General features: G+C 40.7%; 1 protein-coding gene across 2 annotated transcripts in view; it reads right to left on the reverse strand.

The window, feature by feature from the left end:
- The window catches only part of fchsd2 (FCH and double SH3 domains 2), a 70,086-nt gene that overhangs the window by 10,337 nt on the left and 38,476 nt on the right, over window positions 1–21,273 (reverse strand). The window contains exons 4-13 of one of the 2 annotated variants that reach the window (XM_066699333.1): window positions 18,683–18,759; window positions 18,373–18,517; window positions 17,386–17,519; window positions 15,296–15,350; window positions 14,725–14,853; window positions 7,797–7,919; window positions 7,234–7,329; window positions 6,010–6,081; window positions 2,385–2,501; window positions 1,434–1,538 (exon numbers count right to left, since the gene is read on the reverse strand). In XM_066699333.1, the coding sequence (XP_066555430.1) occupies window positions 1,434–1,538; window positions 2,385–2,501; window positions 6,010–6,081; window positions 7,234–7,329; window positions 7,797–7,919; window positions 14,725–14,853; window positions 15,296–15,350; window positions 17,386–17,519; window positions 18,373–18,517; window positions 18,683–18,759 (1,053 nt within the window). The remainder of the gene's footprint in view (window positions 1–1,433; window positions 1,539–2,384; window positions 2,502–6,009; window positions 6,082–7,233; window positions 7,330–7,796; window positions 7,920–14,724; window positions 14,854–15,295; window positions 15,351–17,385; window positions 17,520–18,372; window positions 18,518–18,682; window positions 18,760–21,273) is intronic. The other variant, XM_066699334.1, reaches the window with a different exon arrangement.

Here is a 21,273-nt window from a genome sequence, read left to right on the forward strand (position 1 = left end):
TCATTAGTAATGTCAGCATTTCATAAATTTTTATAGAGGATAGAACTGGCACTTTAGTTTGGGAAGTTATCTTTAATGACGCTCATAAAAAAAGGCCTTGCAGATTCACCTGTGCTGACCCAGCACAATCTGCGGCTTTCCCATGTTTCTGAAATGCCTGTGTAGAGGGTAGGAGGGCAGCCAAGGCAAACGCTAGCGCAAGGCATTGCTGCGGCTGCTGCTGCTGCTGCTTCACCCCCCATTATGTGTTACATACATTAAAAGCTGTATATTGCTCCACTAAGAGACACCCAGGGTGCTCTTGGACATGGGCAGGCAGGTGTTGTGTGTTCAGATGGAGGCCACATTGTGCAATCTGGTCATCTTATACGACAGACAGAGTTTATTGGACAGAACGCATCACCAGGATGTTTAAATTCCGCATTCGCTTCAAAGTCACCACCTCCGAGTGACAGGGGCTCGACTCAATTAGAAAGACATCAATCAGGCCCAATATTGCTCAGTCAAATAACCCTGCATCAGCATTCCTGGAGGTGACCATTAAAATGTATATTTAGGATGTTTGCACTGGCCCTGTACTGGATAAATGCTTGATAGCAGCAGAACATACAAATTGAAGACAGGCAGATAGATGGTGGGGCGAAACACCCAGCTTGCAAATAACACTTCACAGACGTCTCAATGCTCTGTTTGCTACCACAATGACACATTTAAAGTTATGCCGTTTATTTGCCTGCATCTCGGTCCTTTGAATTATTGATACTAATTACCTTGACTGCAGGGTAAATGCTTTTGAATTGCTGTGCCTTCCTGTCTAGTATAACACTCAGCAAAACAATAAGCAAAGATTAACATTTTATTTTGTTTTGTTTTTTTGAGGCTATTATCTCTTAATGGGTGATTAAATATTTAATACTGCTGTTACCATTGTTTGCTTCCCAGACCAGGAGAAAGTGTACAGAAACTCGACACAAACATTATTAACTGAATGTCCCTTCACGGTTTATTTTTTTACAAAAAATGTGCAGCGTCATTGACTGCTGCGTTTGATGTGTTATTGTGTGGTTTTGTAGACTTCCAGAGGAGGGAGCCAAAGAACTGTGAGCATTAAAGTGTTAAAGCACTGGAATAATGCACAGTAGGGATTTTGTTTTCACTACAACCTACATGAGATCCATCTGAATAACTCTGGTGTAGAAAAATAAATACATAATCATTATATATATATATATATTACTTCTTAGATTACCTGAATATAATCAGTTCAGATCAGTTACTTTTAGATGGAAGATGATAAAAAGGAAAAAAATAATAATCTTCTAGGGATCTCTTATTATATAATAAAATAGAGAAAAAGAGGTACAAAGCTACTTAGAAAGTAACTTAGAAAGAGCATTAACAAACACACCCCACCCCCGACGTTCGAATGTTACCTCAGCTTTTCGGATATTCTCTCTTGCTTCTTCGATTTTGATCTCCAGTTCATTCCGGCTCTGTTCGGATGGCAAAATGCCGTGCGTCTCACACTCTTCCAATGTCTGCAGGTCATCACACCGGGAAACAACATGAATAGACTTTAAACATCGCTGTGAAACCAAGGGTCTGACATTTACTCTAGCTGACACTGGTTGTGAAAATCCAAGGAAGACAAGTAAGGCACAACTGGCACAGTCCTGGGACCAGGTCCAAACTCTGCTACATTTTTAGAACCAGGACCTTTTTTAATTTGGTTAAATAATAACTAAAAGCAAACAATTGAAAAGGTCTTACATGCTACCTATAGGCACTTTAAAATAATTAATAAAGACTGTCATTGCAATGTCAACTGTCAATATTTAGGATATACTGCAAGATACTGTACAATTGGCAATGATCCTTCATTTACACAGACTGCTTGTTAGCTAAAAGGGAGAAATGTTAACTGATAACATTTACACTACCAAAGCAGTTCATATTCATCCACCCAGCTCAAATTAGACATGCTGATAAGGAGAACTGGGAACACAGAGCTATTCTCATGATAGAAAGAATCGCATTTAAGCATTTTCTGCAGTTTGCAATTTCAATGCTTTCTCAAAAATGCTATTTCTTTTCTTAACCAGATGAGCTAATATTTGTTTATAGCTTTACACCCGCAGAGAATGTGGAGTTGTTTATGCAACAGCCAACGTTATTATTATCTAGTCTAATTCTGTCGATTGTTGTGTAAATATCGGATGGAGTTTTTTTTGGTTTGTTTTATCCTTAATAGATTCCAGTTAGGCTACTCGCCCTGGAAGAGCTGAGGAATGTTACAGTTCTTTAAAATCCTGTATTTCATGATTTATGTATCATTGTTCAGTTAGACCAGACGTGAGTGAGTGTGTGTGGGACTGTGGGCTCACCCTCTGGTTGTGGATGATGTTCTTGTGCTCCCGGGCCACTCGGGTGGCCCATTTCCTGGCCTCCTTGTTCAGGCTGTGCTCCTCTGTGGTGCCACTCTCTGACTCCAGCTGCCGGCTCTGTAACACAGCGACATGGTCACCACCACGCCCACAGAGAGCCCCGGCCGCAATGCACACTGACCTCACCCCAGGACTGAGCCGGCCCATCAGCTGTAATCTGGGTGGCTGCAGGACCGCCCGCCCCAGCAGCAGGAGAACAACAGACACAAATGCATGAGAGTACGAGGAACAGACACAGGCTGGCTTTCAGGATTCCAGGTGTGGGGTGTAACACTGTTTTGCAGACCATCAGCATACTGACACAGTGACATTGGTTAGAATAGTAACAGACTACTGGTAACAAAACACTTCAGAGTGAAAACATTTTCCTTCAATTGTACCACTATACTTACAAATGATTTTCAATGCTTTTTTGGTCATCTGTGACAAAACCCCAAATGGAAACTGAACAGACAGCAGTAAAGACAGAAAGCATAGAAACAAAAATAGCATAGGGGTTTAAGCATATACTCACCTCGTAACCATAAGGGTTAATACACGTATGTAGGCTAGAGAGCTCCATGGGGAATAAATGACAATACTAACAGACAACGCACAGGGACCCACTCAACACCGTTGATTATGAAGCTGACCTCCTCACTTGTCAATTAAGACCAAGTCAGAAAAGCATACGAAGTTCTCTCTTAGGTGTCTGATAGTAATTAATGATGCCGAGTATATCAAGAAAACAGCACAATATTTGTATACTAGTTTCACTGCTGAAGGGGAAAAATTGTGATTCATCAATTGTTTTGATTTTGGGGAAAAACTTGATTAATTTTGGACTGTTTTGCTACAGAACTGGCTTGTTTATAGATGGTCTGCATTCTGCTTTATTGGATTGCAAAACAATCACATTATACACCTATTCACAACAAGTGAGACCAAAGTGATTGTATGATGTTACTCAGTTACCTCTAAGCTTATTCAGGAGAAAATATTGTTTCTCTTGGTTACAAGAGACGCAGGGGAACAAGAAGACACCGCAAATTAGCTCAGCTCAGCTCAGGACTAAGCTTGATACAAGTTGAAATGTGTGGATCAGCAGCATTTGGAAGCTGCATCCTTGCCACATTTTGCTCAGAAAGTGACAGTGACTCACGCATGTTTTCTGTATACTCTGCAGATGGAAGCCAGCATCAAAACTGTACAGGAAAAATTAACCAATGATGATCTGTAGAGATTTTCCCATGAACATGCACCACAACCAGAGCAAATTCACATGATGTACAATCTAACCCCATTCCACAATGGTAAAAGCCTCTCTTTAGGGGATATGCACATCGGACTGTAAAGGAGCTCTAAAGGAAAGCATTCTGACAGGGGGGAAAAATGGCTGTCACAATATAGCTGACTGCTTCCCGCCAAATGAACATGCTGCCCTAATGCTATCGTGAGAACAACTGGTTAAAGACAATTCCTCTTTTCATTTATCATACAGATTGCAACAATTTACCCTAGTTGGAAAGGGGGGGAAATCTAATCAAAATGTTCCACTAGAAATAAAATCCTCATCAGACTGAAATACCCCTGAACCGGTTCAATATTTCTAAGAGGCTTCACAATTGAAAATTAAGGTGAATGTCTTTAAAGTCAGCATTTTTTTTTTTCCTTTTTCGATTTATCCTAGAAAATAAAATACCTATCTAATCCTCTTGCTTTAAACCCAGTGGCTTGACAAGGGGGCTGGCAGTATTAGATGAAACGCGGAGTTTGCGTGTCAGCGCTGCAGGGTTCAACGCCAGAGTGAGACTCCACAAAAATGACTGCTTTCTTTTAACACGGAGCCCAGCCTTCCACCAACACTGCGCTCCCCTCAACGCAGGCTTTTTTCGCTAATTTCCCAGCGAGAATATCAAATTACTAATATTTTAAAAGGAACAGACTTCTGCCTGTTTGATTTCCAATGAAAATAAACCCTAAAGTTAACAAATTGTCCGTTCTGCAGCGGCTCAACGCAGGAGAGAGGGGTTGGTGAAGGGCACGGCTCGTCATAGCTGAGTCGGCCGCCCAGCCTGCCAGCACACACCTGGGACAGGGAACTCAATCTGCCATTAAATACCCAGCATTAACCTTTCTTCACTCTGGCTAGGAAGGAGAAGGTAGAGTCTTTTATTTGTTGTTAATCATAAGACTCTTCCAACACTAAACTCAGAGCTGTTTATAACACAGTGTAGTCTTTCTTTAGCACCTCCCAAGGCAAACTAAATTACTGCCTTGTAGCCTTTAAATATATTGAAACTGAGCAGATTCTGAAATGACGAAAACATGTAATAACTGAAAGTCAGCTCATGGGGGGAAATTAAAGAAACGCAGTGAAATCACAGAGCTCTCTGGATGGCTGCGTGTACTGCTAGAGAAGTCATATTAAGACTGCGCTCTGCAGAGAAGGGGAAGCGATTACAGAAACACACAGACAAGCAGAAAGGATTTCATATCGAGGGTAGATGTAAATTCAGCACTTTCCTGACTCACCTACTCAAGTGTGAAATACTCCCTTAGGTGTGTGGTACGAGTTTTACAGCCTGGAGCAGTAAAACGGTTATAAATCCATAAAATGCAGAGAATGATCTAGAAATGATCCTGCAGGAGTTGTTGTGACTGGTAGCGGTACTATTTCAGTTAAATACTGAAATGTAAATGTAGAACCTTATTAAATGAATGCTTCTTCTAACTAACTACGGGGTCTGCTGAAGTACTGGCTTAGCACCAGACTTAAGAACAACAACTGCAGTAAATAAATATAGATTTTAAAGTTCAAATATTTTGCATTTGGAGCTTCGTCATTATCACTAAACTGGGTGTTTGAACTGCATGAAAAACATACAATCCAGCCTTTGGTCTTGGGAAGAATCCACCTCCAGCAGCCTAATCACTGCCATGCGTTTGTCTTTGAAGACCAATTGCTGGTTGCTACAATGTTGAATATTTTCTATGCAGAAGGTAATTCAAGTACAGCTTTCTCTGCACGAATGAAGGTTTCTCTGCGCTTCCAAATAGAACAGTTTTTTTGGTTGTAGTTGTTGTTTAAATGGGCACCAAATAGACTAAAAAGCAAGGGAAGCAAAAAAAACAATAGAGAAGGGGAGATCGAAAATGAGTGAAATTACCAGAAACTAAAGCATGTTCACAATTCTGGCACTTTCTCGGTAGGGTTACAGTCATGTGCATATCCCATAAACAGCAGTTACCTCAGCAGTGAGAGAGAATCAGCAGACAGCATATTTGCAAAGCTTGATCAGTAGGACTTACAGTGCCCTTCGCCGTGTGCTATAACCCCCCCCACCGGTAATGTTTATATTTACATCCTGAAAGACCTGAACTTTGCGATCAATAAATAAACTGCAGCTGCACATTCTCGGTCTGTTGGAAACACAAAATGTGAAAACATGCAGCCTGGCATTCACCTGGCTTTATGTGAACACTGTCCAATGGGAGCCCCATCCCCTGACCTGCATGCAAATGAACTGATCCCACATGACACCAAGCGCACACACAAGCAGTTCTGTTGTATACCACGGTATACCTCGGCCAAGGTCATTCTCATTGCACTCACAGGCGAAGGCTCAATGTCCACCAACTGGACGGCGTTTAAACTCTGAACAGCAAATACACAAGTGCACAAGGACAGGGACAGTTACAGGAGACAGGGTTAAGAAGACAGTGCAGAGGCATTAGTTTCACAAAAACACAAGTAGAGGAAGCTAGCAGATTAGTCAAAGGTATCTACTTCTACTGAAAGTGTGTAAGTAAGATATTCATGTTGTGTGGCTCTCCCATTAGAGAGGGGATTCTGACAGTTGACCTCCGGGCCGCTGCCAGACGCAGCGAGCCATCTCTGGATTGAGGAGTTGCTATGGAAACTTAACTGCTATAGCAAGAAATTAAATGAAACGACCACGATTGCCATACAGACTCTAAAACAGTTGCCACTATTTCATTTATGTAAAAAAAGAGATAACTGTGGTGTTATGAGAAGGACTCAATAGTCATATTTCTGTAGTTGTGTAACTGATGTTTAGGTCATAGGCTTTCATCATTTTTTAAGAAAAATGTGCATGACTGGTAATAAAGTTAAAGAGCCCCGATAAACATTTTGACACTGCCCGACAATGGCTTGATTGTAGTAATGCAATAAGACTTAGTGTTAGTATTTCTAGTAACAGGCCAGAATAGAAACCCAAATGAGCAGTGGACTCAAGAATGCAAGCATTTGTGTGTTTCTATAAACAGAGTTGCTAATGATGTAATGAGATTGTGGTTGAGCCTGAGAAATGTATGTGTGCGCCTTGTGCTTTAATTTCAAAAATAACTTTCTACCTCTTTAGTCCAAAAGCAATTTCTCCGAAACTATCGCTGGGGTATGATTAATTAAAATATGACAAATAAAAGTGAACTCGGTATTGAAATGATTTTACAGAACCCATGGCACCTGTTTGGAATGTGACATTAAAGACAAAACTAGGATTTATAAAGCTACTGTAGAGCAGGGCAATCTGTCCTTTAGTGTGTAAACTTGTACTAAAACAAATGTACAGTCTTGCAATCCTGTAAGAATATAATGTTTTAGATCTCTGTTCGGTTGTCTCCACTAGTCTGAAAAGTCAGCATTATTCAGGTAGTGCTTTAATTAAATTATGTGCTTGTGCAATATTTTTGTGTGCCCAGATACAGACTTCATGCCAACCAATACCAATTTGGGCCCCAAAAGCCCACCAGAACAACATAAGAGGTAAAGAGAGGAACCTACCATGTCACTGTCACTGGGCTGAAACAGGAAGGCTTGTGCTTTGTGAAACATTGGGTTTTCTTGCATGAACAGCTGCTGATTGAAGTCCTGCATCACCTGAGAAATCACAAACACTATCAATATCGTTCACATACAGCGGGGGAAGGTAATTTCTCTGGCACCTGGAGAGAAGAGCTCTCTTCAGTAAGCACTGGATGTGACACAGGGAATAGAACAGCAATACACTAGGATGGATTGAGTAGAGGATTCGGGCCAAAAATCCAGTTCTAACCAAATCTAGAATGTTTTCAGAACACTCTGATATAGCCCTCATACAAGGCTAAAATCTTGGAATAGATATGACAGACACAATGTTTAACAAATACAATAATTAGAGATTAACTGAGTTAACTACATTAATAACATATTAATTATGCTTTTGCTTTATAATCTAGAGAGGGTTATTACTCCAGTTTAGCTGAAATTCAAGACGAACTCTGGTGCCTTTGTTTGAGATGAGCGACAAGAAGGCGGCAGGAAAAGAATTATGGGAAAAAAATTACAATAATAAAAAAATGACTCACTCGACTGGATTTTTCCAAAAGGAACTGGAATGTGTTGTGAATGGCTTGACAGGCCTCGAGTTCAGTCCGGCAGAATGATATTAAATAATCCTTGACATGATCATATATACTTCCATCCAGAGCCTGTTAGGAGAGAAACAAGTTAATGTTAAACAAATGCAAGGATTCTGTCCCTGTAAGAGGAAAATATATAAAACAAACTAGTAGTTATCACACCCAGAATGATCCAATTGATGCTGAGACATGTCACACATCTCTGTGGCCTTCAATTAAGAATGACGGACCCTCTACTTGTCTTTAAAACATTTTCATAATTCACAAAATGTATCAGGTCGGGCAGTATTTCAAGAATTTAAACTTCCAATTACATAAGTGAGAGACGGTTCCCGTGCAGTTAAAGAGTTTAAAGTAGTGTTTCAATTATAATGAAAGTAATAAGGAGTATTCAGGTATTGCCCAGTGAAAACAAAAAACGCAGTTTTCAAAACAAAGAAGTCTGCACTTCTATGAAGAGCAAGCAGGACTTTAGACTGAACCAATCAATCAGAAATAGAAAGCAGGGAAAAGACATGCAGTATCACTGATAATGTGCAATTCTGTTTACTAATATGTATTATATTTCACCAGATCTGATGTCTGCTATATACACTGATCAGCCATAAAATTATGACCACCTGTCTAATATTGTGTAGGTCCCCCTTTTGCCACCAAAACAGCCCTGACCCATCAAGGCATGGACTCCACTAGACCTCTGAAGGTGTGCTGTGGTATCTGGCACCAAGACGTTAGCAGCAGATCCTTTAAGTCCTGTAAGTTGCGAGGTGGGGCCTCCTTGGATCAGACTTGTTTGTCCAGCACATCCCACAGATACTCAATTGGATTGAGATCTTGGTAATTTGGAGGCCAAGTCAACACCTTGAACCCGTGATTCATCAGACCAGGTCACCTTCTTCCATTGCTCCGTGGTCCAGTTCTGATGCTCACGTGCCCATTGTAGGCGCTTTCGGCAGTGGACAGGGGTCAGTATGGGCACCCTGACTGGTCTGCGGCTACGCAGCCCCATACGCAACAAACTGCGATGCACTGTGTGTTCTGACACCTTTCTATCAGAACAGCATTCACTTTATCAGCAATTTGAGCTATAGTAGCTCATCTGTTGGATCGGACCCCACGTGCATCAATGAGACTTGGCCGCCCCTGACCCTGTCGCCGGTTCACCGCTTTTCCTTCCTTGGACCACTTTTGATAGGTACTGATCACTGCAGACCAGGAACACCCCACAAGAGCTGCAGTTTTGGAGATGCTCTGTTCCAGTCGTCTAGCCATCACAATGTGGCCCTTGTCAAAGTCGCTCAGATCCTTACGCTCGCCCATTTTTCCTGCTTCTAACACATCAACTTTGAGGACAAAATGTTCACTTGCTGCCTAATATATCCCACCCACTGACAGGTGCCATGATAACGAGATTATCAGTGTATTCACTTCACCCGTCAGTGGTCATAATGTTATGGCTGATCGGTGTATATATGCTGTTTTGAAGGCAAAGGGCAAAATATTGATTTGATGTAGATTTTTCTTCTATTCACTCACTTTGCATTTAGTTAATTGATAAATAATATTATTAATATGTCTATTTTTGAAAGCATTCTTACTTTACAGCTTTTATACTGATATGTGTTCCTCTGTATCTCAAATTTTAGGAAGGATTTGTGAATCAACAACATGACAAAAACAGCTCTGCGTGACAGGAGTGCAGGTCAACAGAGGCCCAGGCCTGACCCCCGACCTTTTGGAGCCCTCCAGGCCATCCGACTTATTTGTTCTTTCCCGACTCGGAGGGCCAAGATCCAGGCATTTCCTGGTTTTGTTTTTGTGCAGCACAGGGCGACAGTGATAACCCAACTAAGCAGCCTGAAACTGAATGAAAACCCTTAAAAATAGCAACTCTTCAGTGAGGGCCATTTTCTTTATTTTTAACCAACTGCACTGTCTAATTATCTTAATCTTCCGTGGTCGTCTGTAAGCCACTAAAACCATGAAGGCCTGTTTTAGAGAAATAAAAAGCAGACCACTCTCAAAATGTTAACTGCTCACGAATGATATAGAATACCATAATAAGAGCACAGTATAAAATAATTCCACTCTAGCTACCTACCTCCAAAAGCAGTTCAAGCTGCACCCGAGGGCTCATTGTTCCTCTATATGTACCCCCTTCATTAATCTAGAAGGTCCCAGTGTCACCTCATGGTATTTAACTTTGTTGTCTATCCACAACATACCTTTTTTGTCTTCTACCAGACCTCCATTAAAATACACAACACTGCTTCCGTAAAATGCCACACCTCATTTGGGCTGTTGACAAAATCAAATAAGCATCTTTTCTGGCAATTCCTTTATTAAAAGCAGGGAAAACATCATTCTGGTTATTTTATGAAGCGTATAAGAGATTTAATGGGAGACCACCAAAGTATTCTGAGCCTCTACCATTAATCCTGTACCTAATCCTGAAAACACTCTTTTGCTGAAATAAGACAACAGAAACTTGACTGTGAAATGACACTAGAATCTGGGTGGTATTGAGTGCCTAGATAAATCCTTTTACATGTTCACACTGTGCCACACATTCAGAAAGACTCTAAATGTCAGCTCTAAAGGGGACAGGCATGTATTGCGTTTTTTAATGAGAAGCAAAAAGAAGGTCTTAGCCGTTCAGAAGGCCATCTCACGGGGCTGCGGCACAAGCAGCCATGCTAATTGGTGGTGCCTTTCTATAAACAACTACACACGCTCTCAACCTTTGTGTCTGCAGGAAGCAATGCAGTGATGTTGGTATTGGGGAATTTCCTTGTCAGGGTGGAGGTACTGTCCAGAATGAAAGCCAACATCTCCCAGTCCCTTCTGCTTTCGGCAATTATCCAATTATAGTAGTGTTTAAATCATGAGAAAATTCAAGCTTTGAACATTTTTGGTGTTATAATACCATTGCGGATGGAGGAGATCATTCTTCAAAAAAAACAATGACAACAACTCCGGTCCCTGCTTAGGTCTCGGCCCAGACAGAGGAAAATGACACACCAAGAAGCCAACACCTACTCTAGGGCTAATGCTAGGGTTTTGTAGACAGTCCTGAAAAAGGAGTCTTGGAGTTAAAGCTAAAAAACAAACACCATAGTAATCCCCTGTGTGTTAAGTGCTCATCATGCAAAAATATGCTGACAAACTGTTCAAGCTTGTATTCAAATCAATTTTCAATTAAGGGAAAACCGTTTGCTTTACATTCACATATTCAAATCCGCGCTTGAACAAAAAGGTACACCATCCATACGATTGCACAGAGGTGGACAGTTTCGCGATCAGCGATGCGTTTGTTTTTCTAACTTCTATGCAAAAGGGCGGTTTGAGGCAAATCACACATTCAAAATGTAAATGGCAATGATGAAATTACCAACCTCTGTCATTTGCACAGTGATGTCACTGGTCATATAAAGACTAGTGAGGTGCTTGGACTTAGATTTTATGAGAGGTGTGCACTTTAAGGTTAGATGTTTGACAGCGCAGCAAATCCTGAAGATAATACTCAGAGTGCAAAGTCAACAAAAGTTTGTACTTGAGAAGCAATGACAAGACCAAAATGTTGTCTGAGGTGGGCTGTAAGAGTAGTAAACAGGGACTTGTTTGGATTTATGGGGGACCAACCAGTTTTCTTGAGCCTACCATAACTGAAGAGAAAAATAATAAGAACCACAACATCAACACAAGACAGGTATGTACCTGCTGCTGTGGTAAGGGAGCCCAAACATGTCTGGTTGTGCATCAGAGTGAAAATCACTGCATTCAATCCAGCCTTCAAAACAACACTAACAGGAGTAATTAAGGGGCTTAAAAGAGTCGAACAAATTTCACAGCATCTAGAAAATTAGATTGTCATTACAGTCTACAGCCTAATCTGAATGTATGCAGGAAATTATTCTGTCATTTCTCTAAAGGTTATGATGTTTATCTGAAATGCTAAAATACCAGCGCATGCTATCCTAGTTAACTGGGGAGAGGTATCGCTGTTCACCAGAAGGGGGTTCTGTTGCTCACTGCACCGGCTCCCGCGTTGTTTCTCTTTCCAGACTCCTGTGCGCCAAGAGCTGCATATTCCAAACACACCAGCCTGGGGATTTCTATTAATCCCTCAATGACGTCATTTGGATCATTACCTTTGTAACTTTAAGCATATCAAAGAGGATGGACAGTGCAGTGTATATACCACAGCTTGCTACCCCCAAGCCTCGGCACATTGTCATAAAACTGCTGATAAATTATTTATCACCGAAGGCTTTTCTGTTATAATTTAGATTTTATTATGTAGCCACAAGCAAGGCCCATGAAAAGAATTGGTGCTCTTATTTGTCATTGCTCTGTCTGTATACCGCTTATATAAGTCCACACTTACCATACAGTCCTGTGCTGCTGAACAAAGAGCCATTACTAATAGGCCATACAAGACATTACAACTAGAACTGTCAATCAGGATAATGCTGTTTTAATGCTTTTTTTTCTCTGTCACTAACATGCAGTGGCAGCACGCAAGTGTGCACCATTTTCAATGGGACTGAGCATTCACAACACAAATCTCTCATCTCTGATACAGTAACTAAAAAATCCTGACAATTTCTAATTCATCCCCTTCACACACTAAATTCACTTGAGGAAACTAGGGAAATAATATCTGCAGGGGCTGATTGATTGCCAAAATAGTCTGAAGTAATTTCAAATTACCCCCAGAGCACATGGCTGTTTTTTATTGCTATTTTATTTGTATAGTATTTTTTAATACAAAGCAAAAAGTTTGAGAGGACAGATGGAGTCTCCAGCAAGAATGGGACTTGATCAAGTAACACAGCAATCAGATGCAATGGGATCTGCAAGTCTCTGAAGGAACTCCTTCTACAACAGACATCAAATAGTGCCAAGCTGAGCATTCAAAATGAATTATCGCCAATTCTCAATATTCTTATAACAAAGGAATAATCATTTGTAAAAAATATGAACTTCCGTCATCTTCACAACAGGTAGCATCTCGAGACTGAACGCATGCTAAGGAACTTTCATGTGATGCCTCGTCTCGATTGGTCGTGGGCTGCTCTCCATCAGCAGCTGGAGATTCTACCTCCCCACCCCCACCTCCCCAGGGAGGGCGATTCTGTTTGTCGGCTTCTTGAAATTAGTAGACAAAAAAAATAATACTTGGAGCATCTTGTGATATCAGGCTGAGTCACACTTTGAATTAAAAGGTCTGGTGACAGTAATTACAGTAAACTCCAGTCTATCTTGCTACAAAGGTTACGAGAAAGGCACTGACTTTCAATGCCGATAACAAAACAAAAAAATGACAGCGAAAGAAAAGGACGTACACATACCATATACATAAAGAACAATTTTGCATATTTCCAATGATAACCGTGTCTAGGAGTATAAACTTGATACTGATGAACATAGCTTTAATTATGTGAGTTTTGCGTGGTCTCTTACAACACAACCAGGGTCTTATTTTTGGTGACAAATGTCTCAAAACATCTTGGTACATTATAGCACGGCACAGGGTCGCACAAATACTGTCCAATAATTATGGAAATCATGTCCTACCATCACTAGATATTGCGGCATAATGGAGCAAAGATAACGATCATGAAAAAAATAAATAATGCAGTGAATAACACACCTTACAATATGTTCCTGCTATAGCAGTGACAGAACACTCCCATGACATTTTCCAGTGATGGTAAAGTGGATCATTAGTGCTTAAATGACTAAACGAACCAGCGCAACAAGTAACAGGTCTCACACTTAAAAAGTTAATCATGTCGGACTCAGCAAAGCCGAAGCGAAAAAACAACCGCCGCCTGAACGACTCGGATCTAAGGGACAGATTGAAACTAGGAATGTGGCAGCTCTACAGACACACTTTGGGAGAGCACAGAGTAAATTAAATTTCATTTCGCAACAGACTCTAGAGAAAGGTCTGTTTTAAACATTTGTCACAAATTGTAAGAAGCGGTTTCTCAGCCCCTTGAGAGAATGAGGCTAGAAATTACCCTTGTAACTGCAAGACACACATACCAGGAATAATTTACATAGAGGAGCTTCAAGAAGTACCTCCCAGCAGTCTAAGAACCAAACTGTTACAAAACGGATTGCTTTGTACGTCCATACCTCAAGGCACAGATATTGCAAGCTAATCCATGGATGTTGTCACATTAGATAGACCAAAATATGCAGCCAAACTACAATATAACTTCCTGTGCAGTACAGATGAGAGTCCCAAGATTGTATCAGTGGATGATGTAAATACAAAGCAATGACCAATCGCAACGATGGTGATATTGTCCAGTTTTGTGGCAGTACTCCCTCATGACTGGATGACGGCATCACTGTCTGACTCAAGTACTGCATAAGGCACAAGGTCAATGATACAAGGGATGAATATGTTTGGTCACAACTGTATGACCTGTATGTTAAGGCTTGCTCAATTGTGTGGAACCAGGCTCTGTACTCTCGGTTTAACCTCACTGCAGATATTTCTTTTTTCTTTTTTGCAAATGAGTCCTTGAACATGATGGATTGCTGCCCTCCTACACGCAGGTAGTCCGTCAGCGCTGATGAAACCTGTTCAGTGTGTCACTGCTGGAGGATGAGAACCACTCACAGCTCGGGCTTGAGCTCTTCAGCTGTATGATTCATACGATTCCTTGTCTTTTTTATGATTTCAGATTAATCTGTTCTAGATTTCCCAGAGCAGGTAGAAATAAAACTAGTTGGTCTGAGAGGGTTTGATCTATAATACTAAGCTTCGATCAGCAGGAATGTAGATTTTCTTTTAGTGTATCCCTGTTGTCCAGGCTCCCGTTTCCCTATCCCCACATAGTTGCAGTTCCCTCACCTTGATGCAGTTGATCAGGTCTATCTGATAGTAACGGTCCTGGTGTGCATTGGCAGCTGCTAGCGTGAGAAGGTAATCGTTCCTGGCGTGCGTGGCTTTCGAGTTACAATCACTCCTCTTGGCTTTTAACTGAAATGGACAGGTAAAGTGTTATACAACAGAGGGGGAAATATGTGCAACTCTTATCAACTCTTTCTACTCTGGCCCTGCTCAAAGTCAATTAATCTAACAAACCAAAGAAACCTGGAAATCTGATTACTTATCCTACTCAGGTTTATCCTTGTAATTCAGCACGTGAGACTGTTTGTGTATAACCTTCTGACAAAGCATTTGACAGTGAAGTGGTTTATTATCTGCTATTTCAGTAACCGAAATCAATATGAACCTTAAAAGCAGAGACTGCTACCCTCTCTCTTTCGATCAACTGTAGAATATAAAACCACTTGCTTTGGTTTCAGGATATTCTACCCACAGTATAAGAGAAGTGCATATTACAAAAATAAGGAAAACGTCCCAGTGGATACCAAAATAAACAGATTTTATTTTTAACTTGTTTGAACACATCACTCACCTTCACACTTGCTTTCTGTAAACTTATCCGTGACTGAAATAAACTCAGTTTGGACCTGGAACAGGGAAGAGAGGTAACAAAATAAATAAAAGAACATCTTTAAAAAAACAAGGGTGATAAATAAGTGATAAGGTGAGAGCTAAATCAGGAAGTTGATTTCGATAATTTATGGCCGTGGCAAAGAAAGTTCTCGTTGAATAACTGGAATAGCACTACTAACCGGTAAGCTCAATTTAGAGTTTACAACAGGTAATAAAACACACTGCAAACAGGCTGCTACGACTGGGCCATCAATAATGTAATTCGAAGCCAGTGGCATTTCCCCCGTTCCAGTCTTCCTCTTGGCAGCGTGTGCTTAGGACAGTTATAGGCAGAATGTGAATCGAGCCAAGTCAGGATGGCGCATGTTTAACAAATTCTGCATTCTTGTCATAAACCACACAGTGTGGCGCGAGGGAGGCTTTTAGTCTGACGAGTCGAGTCCGCATCGCTTCAGTTGAAAATCTGGCGCAACCGTGCCCCAAAGATGCATTTTGATAGCAGACTCCCATTATGTTGCATCTTATGAGGCTGTAGTCTATTGTTATTCCACAGGAAAAGGTTAGGCAAATAACATTTCAAAAGTGCTAAACATTTCAACATTGAACCAATACTGTCTCGAACTGCATCCACTCAACACAATGTAAGTATTCTTAGGAGGCTGAGGTCTTTTCCCCTCCCAAATTTTCAGATGTGTTTAACGCTCTAATGACAATTTATATTCATACAGAGCCAAGCGCTATGTAGAGCTGCCAAGACCCAGCAAAAAAACAGAAACTGTCATACAGACCCATTCATGGATGGACATAAGAGACCCACTGACCAGCAGCAAGAGCCAAACGAGACTTCAGATTGGCTCAGTGGGCACCTCCAAGTATAACTGGGAGTCTTAGACATCTACTACAGAGACCAGATCTCCCAAAGAATTGTACTGTGGTCAAAATTGTTCAATCCTAACAGGAGAAAAATACAAAAACGCACCCGTGCAAATTTCTTTCAGGAAATCATTATCATTCTAACGTTAGGGTGTGTTTTGTCGAATGAGAATGGGATTGTAAACTATCCAGATACATGGGACCTCAATGTTAACCCTCACTAGGCAGGGTAGCTTGAATTGAAACTGGACATCTCTCGTATCTTGAATGGTAGGGGTAGAACAGATTTTCCGCTTATAAAGGTTTTGGGTTTCCATTTCTTCAGGAGAAACCCCAATTCAAACTTCCCCTCACTGCTTTTAGCCCACAAGTCAGAGAGGAGAGATGATCATTTGTAAATGTCCTCTGATATGAGTATCTAGCAAGACCTACTATATATGGGCCGCTGTGAAAAGAAAAATATATAATTATCTCTCACAGGAAGACCAACAAGTAATAGAGGAGGGTACGGCAATCTGTGATGCATCAAACCCATACTGTACCAACTGTCACATAATGAATGTGTCCGATTTGACACCACTTATGTCTAGACCGAAATCCCTTAAACCCTTAAATCGCTCGCTCAAAAGACAGCACAGTTATTGTAGGTATCACAACTTTTGCTACCAAAACAAAACCTCTCTGTCCTGCAAAGGGGTGGAAAAATGTATTGCCAAAGTAGGCAGGAAAGTTGGAATTTAAAATAAAACACCCATGCACCAATCCACAGCTGGCAATTTTGTAAGGGGTCTCAAATCAGTGAAAAGAATAGCAAAAACCAGAAAGATTCCAATTTTTTTTTTTTTTTTGTCTAGCTTGCTTTGTATTACACTTCTATGTATTTTAATCCTAACATCTCCTATTGGTAGAAATGAGAATACTCTCACAAAAATCGGTATTATAGGACAGTTTATTTGTTATGTTTTTCTCTCCTATGTATGGGTGTTGTCGAAGAGAGATTTTTCATGTGCATAAGGAGCTAAATATGGTACATTATTTATATCTTTGGGAAAACAAAAAACTTCTGGAGCAAATATGACTAAAGGTGGTGCCCTGCATTTCAAAGCTCCTCACACCTAGTAATCGAGAGACAGGAGTGCCTCACAGTCATGCATTTCCCACTAACAGCGCACTTACTTGGCTTCGATGTCTGCCTTCTCCCTCACTGCGTGGGCCATCTGCTCCATCTCAAAGTATTTCTTCTTGGACTTGGCCAGGTCTTTGACTGTGTCCTGAAGCTCAGCCTGGATCCGCGTCAGCTGCTCTATACACTGGAAAACAACACAGACAACACTGTGAGGAACACAGCGGGAGACGCACAGGGAGAGATACTGTCTTTTCCTGTACAGCAGGAACCATTTCATGCGCAGTGTTTTTAGTGGTTTTCTTAATAACATGTAGTCCTTCAGACACGTTTCGACCTCACCAGAGACAGTTTCAAGCTTTCCGACAGGCATCCTGAAAGAAACCAATTAAGTTCTCTCTTTGTTGCTATCCAGTAATCACAGTAACACATTCTAAAAGAATAGGATCATGAAGTTAAAATGTTATATTGTATTTGGATCCAACGCAACCAGTACCATACTTCACATACCATTAATGGCAGTTAAATACTTAACTCTGTCTCCAATGCAAGTGCAGGCTTGCCCTGAATACTGTAGGATACCAAAGCAGCAATATTCAGATTTCCACAGTCCTTAACAACAGTGTTTAAGTCAGACCTGCTCTTTACACTCTTAATACAAATCTTCTTATCAGATTTCACTGCACTGTCTTATGGGGCAGGGGCAGCCCGGGGGCCAACCCTTATCCTGCACACCACAAAAATGGAAATTAAATTGAAAGAAAATGCAGGCTTTGAAGTCAGGAAGCCTTTAACATGAACAATGTTAATTCTGAAGGAACTTATATGGTTACATGTGTTCTGCCTGTACATACAACACTGCACTCTTACAGTTGTATATGACTAGATCTATAACATGGAAAGCTATGGAAGCTAGTTACATCCTGTAACATGTAGTTCTTACTGGACAAACACATAAATAGAAGCACCAATTAGCGTAGGTGTGTCGAGCAAGTGTCACCCTATAGTGTAGCAGTGCTGTGCTGGTGAGAAGGCTGTACCTTTTTCAGCTGCTGTTCCTTGAGCAGTTTGACCATCTTGGCAGGCTCCGAAATCTCATTTCTGTAGTTTTCACAGATGTTAATTCGAGACTGCGTCACCTGTACAGTCCCTTCTAAAAAAGACTTCCATACGGCATAGACATTCCTGAAGGAAACACAAGCAGTGCAAATGGAAAAAAATAAAAATGAGAGACAAACAGAACACATAATTGGAGCATTAGCAATCATGTGATAGAGAGCTATCAGGTAAAAATAGGGAGCAAGCAACACTATCAATATCCTCCACTTCATCGTTATTATTAGTAATTACCTATAGTCAGTCCGTTCTTCTGTTTTAATGCCTGGCCAATCCCTCTTTAAGTACTGGCTTGCCAGTTTCTGTAGAGCCTGTAGAAATAAAACAGATTCAAAAACTTCAGTGAACAGAAATAATACTTTAAAGCCTCTTAATTTAACGAGAACAATATTCATCACTTTCTCTCAGTGTATGGGATCAGCTTCATGTTGAATGAATAGTAGTTAAGCAGTACTACATGACACAGAGGACGTTACTGGCTCATAACTGACCTTTGTGGTGGTAAAGCGATCCAAGCTGAACATTGATCTTAGAGAAGTCTCAATCTTAATACTAGCTGCAGGGAGGATTATAAAATCTATAGGTTTGTGAACAGGACATTCAAAATATATTTTTATTATCTACGGAGCACACAAAAACAACTGTCCAAGTCAGGAATTTCATGTCAAAAACAATCTCGCAAAAATAGATCAATGCTTAAGTCATTGTGTCATTCTTACGACCTTCTCCCTGCATGTATAGGGTGCACAGTATGTGCACGCAGTGAGAATATGGTCTGCACAATGAGAAAAGTATGTGGATCTGCAGATCAAGGCAGAAAAACAGCATAAGCAATCGTCACATCTCGGGCCATATGCTCACATCATTTAATCACATACAGAGAATCTATTGGAAACAAATAGAAATGCATAAGCAGACATCTATAACCCGGGCCGCTAACATGCTGGACGGCTCAAACTGCTTCAAGTGAACCAGCTGCAATGTTTCAAGCAGGCAGATGACAAATAATTACAGCAGTATGGTCGGTGGGAAAATCAGGTTGCCGATGTTATTTTAGGTCACAATCAAGCAAATATTAGAAATGGTGTAGTTTGCCTTTATTTCCAAACTGAGTCCAGAGAGAACTAAGACTGATGGACAGATGTTTGGGGGGCAGTGAGCTAAATCAGCCAAAACAAAAATTAAACGTAGCAGTATCGCACTTAAGAGCAAAGAGTCGGTGGCAGTTTTAGAGAAGGATCGGGGATTGGGTGAGCTGGAATGTGACACTAAGTGTGCTCAGGGATGCTGCCACCTTCGTTTAGGGGAACCACTGGACTATCATACATAATTGTATCTTTTCAAAACCTAAATAAGGGGTTTACCTTATTTCTCAACAGGATCTTAGATCCAGACCCTGTAGCCATGGCAGAGGGTACATAAGGTTAGTATCTGTGTCTGATGCAAGTGCTTTGCTCTCAAAGAACAGCGTTCCATTTTTTTTTTTTTTTTCCTCCCAGCAGCTATGATGAAACTGGAATTCTTGTTGAGAAAGAGCACAATTTAAACATCCTTATGGAAGAGGGAAGACACACAAACAGCCTTATTCGGCAGCCATTCTTAAAGTGGAAGACATTGTAACCCACCTCTCAGAAAATATACTAACATTTAAATTACAATATCAGTATATTTTCATTATTGAATAGCAATGCACTATACTATGCAATACCATGCACAGTTAATGTAAACTACAAAGATACAATAAATACTTCCAAAATACATTGTCATTTTAGTTCAAAAGCCTTTCTTTAAATTGATTAAAATCAAAACACTTGCTGTAATGAAAGAAAATAGCTTTATCTCAAGACCAAGTTTAACTGCTTATATTATTTAACCTCGAGTCCCTTCAGAACTTTAAAACGTGGCGATGTACACAAATGTGTGTTTATTGGTGGAAATGTCCTATTCAGAGGCAGAGTCACACAACAAAATGTGCATTGTCAGAGCTAGTGTGTCACTCAAACGCAAAACTTACATCTGACTGTTACAAAGAGGAATTTATTCGCAGCAGTGTTTTATTTTCAATCCAGTGTATGGGATGCTGATGGTAACAGTACAGTGCAGTGATGAAGCTGGATGCCCTATTCACCATGTGAAAAACCCAATCTTGGCCATGTGGCATCTTTGAGCTCAGCTGCCACAGCACCTGGGTGGTAAAAGAAGGGCTTGATGCTGTGCCCAGATAGGCCACGTGTCCCTGCTATTGGCCAATATGAAACAAGGATGCCCGCTAGTTGTCCAATTGCCACCTCACATCAGCTCTCAGTATTCCATGTACAATGCCTTTGTGTCCTAATAAACCGAGGGTCTTAATGGCAACAGTTGGCTTAGCTGGCATTGTGGAGTGGAGATCTGCGCTTAACTACAGTTAAAATGGAATTTAACTCTCTGAGGAACAAAGAGCTTAAGCAACACTGTTTCAGGACAGGGGAAACCAATTAAAACAAAATTATTCAAGCTCGATCTCTATCGAAAGCGGCTTAAGCATTAAAATAAAAACAACGACACACATATACTAGGATTCAGGACTATCCTGTTTATAAATAGAGAGATTTCTCAACTAATTTCTGTTCCGCTTCAAGCTTTGCCTTCAGCTTCTCCATCATCAGCCATCTGGATTTCTTTACACTTGTGTGTCTTTGTCCCCCTTCAGAAGAAAGTACTTCTGACACTGCAGTTTAATCAAGTAAGCAAATCAAGATATGAATCCCCCTTCTGTTGGGTTCAAGAGATGGAGGTTGGGGCGTAACACTGTATGTGAGGGAGACATTCAATAAGGGAGACAT

Source organism: Amia ocellicauda, chromosome 3, assembly GCF_036373705.1.
Source record: "Amia ocellicauda isolate fAmiCal2 chromosome 3, fAmiCal2.hap1, whole genome shotgun sequence".
Classification (NCBI taxonomy): domain Eukaryota; kingdom Metazoa; phylum Chordata; class Actinopteri; order Amiiformes; family Amiidae; genus Amia; species Amia ocellicauda.